Source organism: Sinohyriopsis cumingii, chromosome 15 (assembly GCF_028554795.1).
Source record: "Sinohyriopsis cumingii isolate HCF-2022 chromosome 15, ASM2855479v2, whole genome shotgun sequence".
Classification (NCBI taxonomy): domain Eukaryota; kingdom Metazoa; phylum Mollusca; class Bivalvia; order Unionida; family Unionidae; genus Sinohyriopsis; species Sinohyriopsis cumingii.
Window position 1 is genome coordinate 50538463 of NC_142975.1, and position 13195 is coordinate 50551657.

The window sequence follows — 13195 nt, forward strand, 5'->3', positions numbered from 1 at the left end:
CACATGGTCAATGAATAGAATGATCATCTTTTATTTATAGATGACAATTCCACCAGGACATCAGAGCATTGAGGGAGGAAGGCATTTGGCAAGAGTTACGGGTAGGCATTTTATAATTAAAATTAGTTTAAGCCTCCACGCCACAACAGATTTTAATAGTAGGAAAAACTTACCCACTGCTATTGCACTTTTAATTTCATAAAGCTGATGTCTCAACCAGCAAGGGATTTATATGTTCTTTTGATTGAGGTAATACAGCAGCCAAAATATCGACATAGCCTTTAGGAGGAATTTGTTGTTGTTGTTGTTGTTGCGTTATATGCCATTTTTCAGCACACGATAGGCTATACATGGCGACCAGTATTAATGGTGGAGGAAGAACAGGGGAAAACCCCGGAAAGAACCACCAACTCACGAGAAGCTACTGGCAAGCTTTCTCACATACCCACATTGGCCGAATCCAATACTTGAATCATATTTCCATAACGTTTGCTTTTATTCTCCAAGTTCATATTTTAAGAACCATTTCAATAAGACTTGCAGTAAAATTTTAAATGTTGTTGGCAGGTCTGCAGTAATTGGAGTTTTGCTGCTACCTCTAACATAACTTGGGTGCGAACTGGGTATGGAAGAGATTCAAAATGGCAGAATCCAGAAATGAAAAACTTCTGGTCTATGCAAAAACAGGTATTTGCAGTGTGGTGGGAATATCGGGATGTGCCAATAGGCATCCTGATGGTTGACGGAGACAGCCCAACCAGACGAAGCATGTTCTGGATTAAGGAGGTAGCCTCCATCTTAAAAGGTTCCTCCACCTGGAAATGGTAGGGGGAAATTGATTATGATTCGAAACTTTCTGCCTTTCATGGTAACCAGAAAGATTTTGGAATAGAATGTGAGAGACTGATTATTCAGGACCCTTTCAACTACAGTTTTTCTGTAAATGGGCATGCACCTCCTTCCTCAATTTCACTAGACTGGACTGGTGGAAGAACATGGGTGTCCTTGATAGAGGGGGTTGTTCACTAAAGTGACACTAATCCTTGCTCAAGATGACAAGGACCCAACCACTGTCTGTGACGCTTGACCAAGCCTAGAAAAAGAGGCTTAGGTGAACATCTACATGAACATTTGGGAGAAGAATGCACGTCAGAAGAGCTGTATCCACTTCCCTCGACAAAATAGTAAGGATTTTTAGAAAACTTCCTCTTTGGGGCTCTGTGGCACATCTGCTTGTGCACTGGGAACCTGACTAATGAAGAGGCCTAGTTTGAGGTTACATACTGAAATGTAGTTGTATCTGTTTGAAAAACTTGTAGGCAATTCATGGTACATGTAACATGCATAATGAGTGATTGCAATGGGCCAGGGGTGGGTGTCAAAGATCACTGTTGATGACGAGTCTGCCAATGAGGGTCTGGACTTCAAAAAGTGCAGCCATTGAAAGGTCTTTACTAAAGCTGACAAAAGTTTAGAAAACTTCTACCAGGTACCCATTGATCCTAACAATCAGTTACCTGAGTACTCAATCAATGGGAAATTATATTAAATGTAAATCTGAACTGCTTTGTTGTAGGTTCATACATGCCAACACCCAAGAGAGGTATAAGCATAATTATTACTAATATAAGTGGCAAAAAAGCATAGTCATTATGTTGTGTCTCGTTCGCTCTTGATGACTTTGATCTGAACTTGGTAACATGTTTTGGGTTTTTTGTATAACTTTTAAATCGGTATCTGGTTTCAAATTTAATTACCCAGCTTGTTACCAATGGGCAGGTACCCAAGTACCCAATGGCAACTTTAGTCTTTAATGTGGTTAAGTAAGACACTGGAGCAGTCCAATACAACTTCAGTTGTACAGAAATTCTACCAATACATGTAGTTCCTTTTTAGCCGAAAGAGCACATTGGGATGTCTTGGCCACAGCCTCTAGTATGTGTTGGAAGACTGGATTCAATGAGAACTCCCTCAGCAAACTAAACAGAGTAGGCAAGAAGAGGTCAGTTATGGGATGAAGCTATGGTGACAAGTAATCAGGCTTTCTGTTCCATGGCTTCAATTTTTTTTACTGGAAGCATGAAATACCCAATTTGGCCAAACCAGCATTTTCAGAGTGTGCAGTAGAGACCAGGGATTTCAACATTGTGGAAGAGCAAATGATATTTTGCAGCCTATGAGATAATCAATCATAGAGATATGAGGAAGAAGTATGAACTATATCATATGACTAGACCTCCTCCTTCTCACCCAAATGAGAGGAAGGAGTGGACCTCAGAGGAGGTGTTCAGTGGTGCTTCTTCTTGATCAAACTCATTGGAGTCAACAAGGATGGAATGGGTATCATCATACTCCAAACCAAAGAGTGGATAGGAATCACTATGTCCCTCAGTTGTGGAAGGGGCATACAAGCACTATAATCTGTCATTCAGCATGGTAAACAAGGGATATGAGTAACAGAAGGGAGAAGAGATAGTCTGTCTGCCCTGGACATAAGCAGCAGCATCACCTCTACTGTGGGGCAGGGTCCAGTAGCTCATGGGGCATAAAGAAACAAGAAACCTGAGGTGGAGGGTCCCACATCCCATAAGGAATTGTTGGGATAATAGGAAAATCCCTAGTTTCAGCCCAGTGGGCAGACTCCTAATCCTACATGGGATGGGACTGCAGAATCTTATCCCTGTACCATGCGACCACTGAGTGATAACTAGAGAATACCCAATCCTTAATTAAGTCATCACTCAAAAGGGTATGGATTGGTCCCATAGGGTGTGTGTTTGACACACTACTCTGAGTGCTGAGATTGTTGCACCACCTCCCGTATAGGTGGGAGCAGCATGCTGTCACTGTCATGAGGTATGCAGTACACCACCTCCCTAACAGGTTTTGAAAGACAATAATTTGCAAAGTGCACAACAATATTTTCATGTGCACCTGGAGCAATTGATGCAGTGTGGGTGAGTATCCCAAGGGTCATTGTCATGACCATGTTGCTCTCCTGGACCGTTCTGTCATTATTTTGAAAAATGAAATAAAAACAATACATTTTTTTATAATGCATAAACTTACCTGGTTTTATGCAGTGCAAACTAAGTAGACTGAGGCTGTGTATGCACAGGATAAATAAATGAATGACCCATTTTTCATGTCTTTTTCCTTTAGGCACATAATATTCTCATTGCTGTAGCCTTTAATTGAGGAAATAATGCAAGCAGACATGCAATAATAGTGTAAAGCAAGATTGCTGGCGTTATTAATATATGCTTTCAATAAAAATTTCACAGATCTTCTTATGTCAATCTACTTTATAGATTTTTAGAGACGAGTGCATTAGTCTCCATTGCTCTAAAATGTTAGGCATGTTTTGCTGTCATACATTAACATAAGGACTTACCCATGCTTTAGTTGTATATTGAAAAGTAGGAGAGTGTACTCAAGCCCCTAATGGCTGGGATACATAAGGTAACTTCAGAGTCCTTAGAGAACAAAAAATTTCTAAAAAGGGGAGAATAGATTACCAGCATAGAAATTAAATTATGGAATGGATAGTGAAACACCAAGATTCGAATTAACCATAGAAGGGAGACCACTAATGCAGTAAACACTCAGTAAAGGGAAATTTTCTCTGGTGATGATCTGAACATAATGTCCATGCAGCATGGTGTCCTTCAAAATGGTGACCATTCTACACATGTACCATGCAAGGTGCAAAGGTGCATTGCATCACAATAATTCTCCACACTGTGGGAGCATGTACTCACATCAAAATATATCAAGGTATCTTTTACATAAAAAAAGTAAAGTTGTGCAATAGCGATGGGCAATTTATTGCTGCTATGGGGGAGGTTTAACATACTTAGTGCAATAACCGCATAGCTGAAAATAAAAATTACTCAGAAAAAAAGTCATAACTAACCTAGTTTTAAACGGTTGAGTTATTCTCATCAAAATGCATCCTAATGCTAATGCTAATTTTCATATGTAGGTAAAATAGGGTCCAAAGATATTGAGGGTAAAATGAATGGATCACTGAAAATACAAAAGTCACTCCAGAGTGAAAATTGGGTCACTATGATCTAGTTCTGATCTGGTTGAGTTACTTTTATTCAGCTGTATCTACATAGTAACTTTCAGGAGTGTTGGTAAATAATGTCCAAAATGATAAGGTTGTTATCAGTGAACAGCCCAAAATACAAAAGTTCATTCAAGCATGAAAATCTGGTTACACTGACCTAATTTTAATTCGACTGAATTACTCTCTTGTACATATATCCAAATATAAATGTTCATTTCCCTTTATTTCCTCCATACTTTCTCTCTTATTCTTCTTTCTCCAGTTGAAGATTTCTGTGGGACACTGGGTGGACAAAAATAGCCCCAATTAGAAAGATAATCAGATTACTTACCTTACCATAATTAAATATTGGTTCTGGACATATATTAATAATAAAATGTGGCTGCTTGTGATGGGTAAATTTTACTTTTGTGCACTAATATGTTGGCTGCTGGTCGCATTAGAGGGGTGGCCTTTCTTGAGGGGTACTTTTGAACACAAACTTGTCAGTGCCAAGGGATTCTGGCTGAGTGGGTGGCCACTCATCAGGGGGGCTGTTCATGAGGAGGACCACTGTACTACTCTCACTAGGTGTAAGTTATACTCAGTTTTACAGGTCTGAATGGAATCTACCAGGCTAATGTATACAATCCATCACAGATTAAACTACATCAGTACCCAAAGCAGGTGACTGACTCAGTCAAAGTATAAAAACTCACATCAGAGTGCAGTTTCGGCCTGACTCCATCTGTTACACCTGGATATTACACAGAGCAGTGGAGTGTAAATCAGTGGCAGCTATGCCATCATTAGTGGAAAATGTTTCAATACACTTTGTGTGCACTGAATATTATTTCCTACCTTGACTTTCAGCAAATTATTTTATTCTACAAATTAAAAATAAAAAATCAAATTTGAAAATGGAAGTTATGTTTAAGGCTTGCCTTGCCAACCATCATGCAAAATAAAATGAGAACTCCCTTACCTGCACTTGTGTAGGACTATGAGTTAACATGCCTTGAGTCGCAGTCATGTTGCTGTTGGGTCGGCCCTGCATTGCCACAGCCATATTGGCAAGGTTCAGCTGCTGAGGATTGATGTTCATGCCACTGGCTTGCATGGCAGCTGCAAAAACACTGCCTACTAACAATAATTGTATTATCTCTGGCCTTTGATTTTAATTATGGTACAAAACCAGTTGTTGAAAGCAAACAGAATAACAAACAAGCAAAAGTACACACATAAAGTAAACTTCTGCCTCAGTTCATATAATATGATGAAAAGCTCTTTTCTTGTTCACTTATTTTTAAGAATTATTCAGTAGTTTGACATTTTAACATATAGTGGACAACACCTACAAATTACTCAACAAGGGAGAATCTGGAGATATGATAAACTCAACGAGGCACATAACACAACAATAATGAAATAATATGTGTTTTTAAAACAAGAGTTTCTCTAAGGAACTGAAGCTCAAGTGTTGAAACAGAATTTCAGAAATTCAAGATAAGACCATTTCTTCTTTTTCACCGCTGAATGGATGTTGGACAGCAAACATGGCATCCCATAATCTATTTTGCTCTATCTTCCAAAATTCACATCTACTTTTATATTTCATGGTACTTTTTAACATGCCTAACAGCTGACATTCATAGGCAAAATTTAACCCCACATTTACACAAATGAAACAACTTTAAAATGTGAATGTTTCTTTGCTAATGACATTTAAGTTTGAAACAGTCCTTGAAAATCTGAACCAACAATTTTGATAGCCAACTCCCTGTAGACCAGTTTTAAGCATCTTTGTACAATGTTTCCATCAAGAGTTAATATGTTGTTTCTGTAATGAACATTCAATTGTATACTGGACTTTTACTATATATTTAACACTGGAACTGCTTAAAATTTTAATGCATAATTAAAATCCAACATTTAATTTCCTCTGTCTTAAAAAAAGTAAATTATGATACAAGCCACAGTTGCTGTTTTTTAAGCTATACATACTTTTAGCACACAAATGTACAACAGGATCTGCTGCTGTAGAATGACACAGCAGATCAGGGTCTATACAAGTCATTCTAATTGTGAATTGTAAACAAACAGATTAGATCTTATATGTTGGACAACTGTGTGTTGCCAGATTAGGGTAGCAAAGGTGAATGGGGAAATAAAACATTGTGTGTTGCCACATTAGGTTATCAAACAAGTTAGACCCTATATGTTGGAACACTGTGCTGCCAGATTAGGTTGCTAACAGGCTAAATCCTGTTTGCAGGAACACTGTGTGCTGCCACATTAGATAGCAAACAAGTCAGACCCTATCTGCTGGAACACTTGTGTGCTGCCAGAATAAGTTGTGATGAAAGATTCAGTTCTAAACTTTCTGCAGTTGGCAGTGTGATGCTGATGGTATATTTACCTTGCATTGCAGCATTCTGAAGCATCAACTGTTGCTGCTGGTTGTATGAGAACTGGGGCAGGTAAGATGGACTGTGCATCGCCTGGTGAATGACCTGTACCTGTGGAAGCGGGGATCGAATACTTGCCACTGCACCTTGCTGTGCAATACCAATGTTGTTTGGCATTGTGATCGCCATTGTGTTCATAGCTATAGACGATGCTAAGGATGACACAGCTGCTGAATTCTGTTGCTGTTGATGCTGCTGATGTTGGTGTTGTTGTGGTGCTAACTGATGCTGTGTAGGGGGAGTGGGTTGAGGTGTTACAGGAGTAACTGGGTGTTGTTGCTGCTGCTGCTGCTGCTGTGATGGTTGCTGTGTTGATGATGCTGCTTGTTGTTGCTGTGGTTGCTGTGGTGGTGCCTGCTGTTGAGGCTGCTGTTGCTGCTGATCAGCCATCATGCCAGATTTTCACAATCTCCAATTCAAAAAAATGTTCACAAGTCTGCAAGTTCTGAAATGAAGCATGGAAACCTTTAAACACCAAAGAACCAAGCAAAACTAAATAATAAAAAAGAACATCTATATCTTATTCCATCATTTTCAAAGCTACTGTGTACAAGTATGTAATAAGGGAATGACATTTAAAAGTTTTCATTCAAACAAAATAAACATTAATACAAAGATCAGTTTGTGGCACCTCTGATGATGTTAATCTGATATCTATGCCTAAGTGCATTCTAACCACTGCATGTCCATATTGCATCCAATTTTTGGTACAAATCTACACCACCAGGAAACCTTCAGAACATTTATTATGATACTCACATTTCTGAAACCATCAAAGGTGAATGAGAAAAAATATAATTTGTTGATCACAATAATGAGACAATACAGTGTTTGCCTTTACTCTCATTTGTGCTTCAGAGACCCACAATTTTTAATTTGACCGCCAAAGTGGTTTTGTTTTTAAAAACTGTCTGACCCCACATTTTTGACAAGGGGATTTTTTTACTCTTAATCTTGCACCCCTAGGGGATACAGTGCAATAGGGTTGGTACAATTAATCAAATATTAACTTACTTGAATAATATATATGTGCATGCTAATAACAAACATAGAAACAAAACTTGGGTTATTATTGTTTTAGGATCAATGTTTACTGCCAAAAGTTATGGAGGGAAACAGGAACTTCAGTGCTCAATGAGGTCTGACTGTGCATTCTGACTTTCTTTAAAAGTCGGTTTTAAGAGGAACTTGACAAATTTGACCCAGATAGCACCAATCTTGTGAATTTCTGGAAACTAAATCTACATCAGACAAAATACATTGCCACATCTGAAAGCAGACAATGAAAGGGCAATTTCCATTCTGAGGAAAATTCAGGATGACTCCAGAAGAAACCTTGATCAATACATCTTCTCCAACCATGATGAGGACTACTACAAACGTAATCCAGGCAATGATCTCCTAAGATATTCTAAACTGTTTCTGGTATGTATAGTATAGGTATGAGGAAAGTATAAATTACAACAAGTTACTGTGAAAGAACTGATAGGATAATATGATGTTCATATTTTAATTTTTTTTAAAAATGGAAAATTGTTCAGTAGTCAATTTTTTGTCCATCTGCACGCTAAGTATTGGGTATCTTAATGAAAATCCTCTTTCTTTGTAAGTCCAAAATCCTGATAATATTTGGAAAATCTCCAAATCTGTCCTAAAGTGACTTCTTTGTTCTGTCTCATGCATGAGCTCAGTACCAGCTGAATGAATCCCAATACAGTTGACGAGGAAAAACTGCACAATACTAACATACAAGTACCATACTGGGTGTACTCACTTGTAAGTCTAGTCCATCTGTAAATGGCACAGACCTAGATATGCTATCACATAATGCACCAGCAGATCTGGGTCTATGCAGTTTGTTAGGAGTAACCAATTAGAACAAACAATATAGACCCTGGTCTGAAGGTGAATTATGCTATGGCAGATCAGTATCTGACTCGACTGATAAGCAGTATATGACCCCACTCGCAGCCTAAGTGGTTAGAGCATATGCCTTGGATATGAGAGGTCACAGGTTCGAACCCCAGCAAGTCATACCAAAGACTTATAAAAACATTACTAGCAGCTGTTTTGCTTGGTCCTCAGCATTAAGAGGTTAGTGCTAGGACTGGTCAGTCTGGTGTCAGGATAATGTGACTGGGTGGGACATGATGCTACATGTCTGCAGCATGATCCTCCAGTGCTCACATCACTATAAACTACATGTACCACAATGCAAATAATGTAGCCATTATGTCAGAATATCATTCACTGGGCCAGTCCTTTTCACAAGATAAATAAAATTATAAGGATTAACCATTAGTTAGTCACCTTGGATTCATGCCTTTTTACTTAAGTCTAGCCTCAAGCTATCCTGTAAATTGGCAACAAAAAAGTGAAAGGGAGGAGTGTCCTGAGGGAAAATGAGGCATGTCATAGGGAGAAATGGGGCATGTCATAGGGAGAAATTGGGCATATCATTGGGAGAAATGGGGCATGTCAGAGGAAGAAATAGGGCATCCTTGGTGAAATTTACATATATCTGACTCAGAACCTCAAGACCATGAAAGCCCTGCACTAGGCAGTGAATGAACAAGATGAACTCTCATCTTATGTAAATATATTACCAATGAAGTGTTACCTACCTATAGGCAAAGGTTAAACACGATTAAAGATTATAAAGAACTGCTTGATCTCTATAAACTTGATCAGAATGGAAAAGATATTTCCTAAGTGTGTTGTCATTATATTCCATGCCATACATTTGTTATTTTTATTACAAACTGGATTGCTATTATTTATTACAAAACATCATGAATGATGAAGCAGTTATTAAATAGCACTGCTGAAATTGATGAATATAGACAGTTTATGTTATAGATTATATACTTTTATTTACATCTCAGTCTTGTTAATTAATGCTTACAGTTTACCAGTATCAATATTTTTAATCAAATCAGCCCTTTTATTTTCTTGCCATTTTGGAGTATTGTGAAAATATATTGTCAGCAAGTAAAATTTGATTTGTTTTGTGGCAAAAACTAAAGCTAGCAATTAGAAAGGAACGAAAAACTACAAAAGTGGGTCAAGTTCATGTATGCAGAAATTACTATCATATTCAGAATGTTTCTTTTAAAAAACAATAGTCAGTAACCGATGTATTTTTATTTGGGAAGCAGGGAATGCCAAAATCAGATTAAGTTCGAGTAAGTATCTTTATTTAAATGAACAAAAATATACAGTGACGAAAGTGCTAGATATCTTTGTTTTGCTCAGGATACATATCATCCATATAACCGATTTCAGCATTCCCAGCTTCTATCACATTCCAGCCATCTGAAATGTAGGTTAATGGAACTTGAAAACATGTCCATCTGCTTACGTGGGAATTTGAATTTATTAAAATAAAGATATCAATGTCAGTAAAGTAGTTCTAAAGCATGGAAATGTATATTTGCACAGCTGCCATGTACCAACTTTTGGAAAGACTTCACACGGCTGTCTTGTAATCACAACAGTCAAGACTTATCTGCATGGTGACTGGTCAATACATTTGGGATGAGCAGAAAGTATTGCCAATTACATAAATTCAACTGAACATAACACATACCCATCAATATCCTTACAAGTTTGGCAGCCGATTTATCAGACTACAAGCATCATCAAAAAGGATACTGTTCCACAGTATATATTTTGCATGGTGGTCATGTACTAAATTTTGCAATTAAGTTGATCACTAACAATACTTGCTATTACTTTTGATAGGATGTGCAAACAGTTAAAGGACATCAGGCGAATCTGTGTTTTTCCCCAAAAGAATTAAACTGGACAACACAAATATATGTTAAAATTAAAAACATTTGTTATCAATAGACAGACATAAGAGCTGAAAAATGTTATCATCTAACATAGTAATGGCCATAGTCAAGTGGAACTATGTTGATTCGTCACAAAAAAGACCCAGGATCAAAACCCCTTCTGCGCAGTTTTATTTGTATTTTTTTGGTATGCTTGGTTATCTTGAATTATGCAATAATTACGTCTTTCACATTTACAATACAATTGTACATTTTAAGTATAGTCTTTGTTACCTTACTTTAGACAAAATTATGACACTCAGATTTAATGTATGAATATGTACACAAAACATCTCAGAACATAAATGGTACTTTCAAATTCTAAATACAGCTAGCCAACTTGTCTGAGCTTAAAAATAAAAGAAAATGTGTGTGTTCTGAGTGAATAACTGTGCAAATAGTCTTTCCAGGTGTGGTACATGGCGGCAGTGCAAACAGACTTTCGCAGCTAAGGTGCACGGCCACGAAGCGTATTGTCTCTCTTGGCCCTAAAACAACATGACTTTAATTTGTAGAAAAACAGTGATATAGGTTGCCAAGTGTGTGAAATACTCCTGGAAATTTGACTCCTCATTCCGATGTTGGTTAACCTCGGAACACGCTATACAGCGCTGTTATTTAGGCAGTAAGACCTCAACCTCCAAAACATAAATATCTTTGTCAATGTCTTATACTATAGGACTAAGTCAGATCCTAGTCCTACAATGTAAGACATAGCACATGTTGTTTTTGATTTAGTGCTATGTCTTAGTATCCAAATAACGGCCTTGTATAGCGTGTTCCAATGTCGTTGACATCGGGATCAGTAATCAAAGGTTCAGGAACATCTCACACACTTGGCAGCCTATATTGACACTCTCCCACTAATTTAAGTGTAGTTAATATACTTACTGTGCTGTCTTTATCCTGGTGGAGTGAAAATATGATACTAGCAAATGGACGCATTTTCACGTTCCGTTGACATGCATTTGAATTTGTTGCAATGCGACGGTAGTTGAAGTATGCCAACGTAAGGTCAAGTAGGTTCATGTTGGACATATGTTTTTTGAACAGAACGAACTGTTGCTTACAGTTCCAATAGGCATAATATATTTTTATTCATTTCGTTAAAGAATAATATTTCAACTTCACCTGATTTCGGCATAAATGCTTTCATCGCTTTCCAGCCAACTGTAATGTAGGCCAATGAAACTTGAAAACAGGTCCATTTCTTTTGTGAGAATTTTAAGTTATTAGAGAAAAGACATCAGAGTAAGTAAAGTCTAACTAAAACATTATGACTTTACTTTGTAGAAATGTGTTGTTATTTTAGTTGTCAATTGTGTGAAATATTCCTGAAAATTTGACTTTCGTAACGATGTTAGTCGTCAACAAAACACGCTACACAGCACCGTCAGTTAGGCTGTAAGACCTTGACGCCCACAACATAAATATCAGCGTCGATGTCTTACATGTAGGCCTACATCAAATCCAAGAGAATGAGTAGTTAGTACAAAGCTGATCGCTTTGCATTCTCCGGTCCATTATTGAGAATAAAAAGAATTGACATCTGTAGACAGTTCAGTGTTGGAAGGAAGTGGATATATATACCAATGATATAACAAAGATATATACTGATGAGATAACAACTTACAATCCTTCATCTTTTCTCCTCCTCCCTTTCAGACAAAGCATCCTCATAAAAAGTCCGCAAGCTGTGTCAATTCGCCGTGTCGATTAAATACAAAGAAGTTATCAACAGCAATATAAATTTAAAATACAGATTTCAATTCTAACCAGAATCGTTTCCAACAATAATGCTACGTGCTCTTTTAACTAATGAAACTGTGATTGCAAACAAAGGCTTACCAAAACTTGGCACTTTTACCCTGTCCGCCATTTTCAACGGTCAAGCAAAATTCTCAAGACAAGGAGTGAAACAAAATAAAAGTCCGGAAAGTCGGTTAAGCAAAACCGCATCTCAGTACGAACTTCAGCTTCTTCTCCTTCTTCTTATTCTTCGTAAATATTTGTTATGATAATGATGACTGAAATAATAATAATAATAATAATAATAATAATAATAATAATAATAATAATTATGCAACATGGTGCATAAGGCAAGTAAATAGCGTAGATACTTACCCTCCTCTTCTGACAATCGTATACTCATTATTCCCACTATGAAAACAAAGTCATATGGACATCGTTATTTTGCATACCAGGGCCCAGCAACGTGGAATGAATTGCCCACTGAACTTAGACACAAAGACACAGTGATTACATTCAAGAGGGCTCTCAAAACTCACTTATTTCGACTGCAAGAACAAACTTAAAGACCTAATAATGTTTACTACCTTAAATATTCTCAGCATGTTTTCTTTTTTTAAAAAACGTTTTCTAATTTCATGGTGTTTGTTTCTGTAATCATATCATTTTATGTTTTTTATGTTACAGGTTTTGTCTAATGTTGTAAAGCGATTAGGGTTTCTAAAGATTAGGTGCTATACAAAGTCCTCATTATTATTATTATTATTTTATTATTATTATTATTATTATTATTATTATTATTATTATTATTATTATGTGAGAAAGCTGGGTCAAGCCTTATTGCATTGTAAAATCCCGTTCATTAGGACATTAAAATCAAAGTTAAATATTACTAGACTATTACTACCTGGGGTGTTTTGGAAATAATACCCCTTAGATTGATGTAAATACAGTGTCGTCTGCTGTTATTTTCACGGTAAATAATATTGTATATTCCCTTTATGGGGTGTTTGAATAAACATTCTTTAAGGCCCTATTGCTGCCGTTAAGTGCAAACTGTTATATATGCCAAATCATCTGAATAATCC

At 37.1% G+C, this 13195-nt stretch overlaps 1 protein-coding gene across 9 annotated transcripts in view; it reads right to left on the reverse strand.

The window, feature by feature from the left end:
* The window catches only part of LOC149781782 (uncharacterized), a 67863-nt gene extending 55505 nt beyond the window's left edge, over positions 1–12358 (reverse strand). For 7 of the 9 annotated variants that reach the window (XM_089935938.1, XM_089935935.1, XM_089935941.1 and 4 more), the window contains exons 1-3: positions 12207–12358; positions 6474–6967; positions 5040–5194 (exon numbers count right to left, since the gene is read on the reverse strand). In XM_089935938.1, coding sequence (XP_089792064.1) covers positions 5040–5194; positions 6474–6915 — 597 coding nt within the window. In that variant the 5' untranslated portion in view covers positions 6916–6967; positions 12207–12358. Of the gene's footprint in view, positions 1–5039; positions 5195–6473; positions 6968–12206 lie in introns of those variants that run through there. The other 2 variants (XM_089935937.1, XM_089935942.1) reach the window with 2 other exon arrangements.
* Positions 12359–13195: the final 837 nt, after the last annotated feature.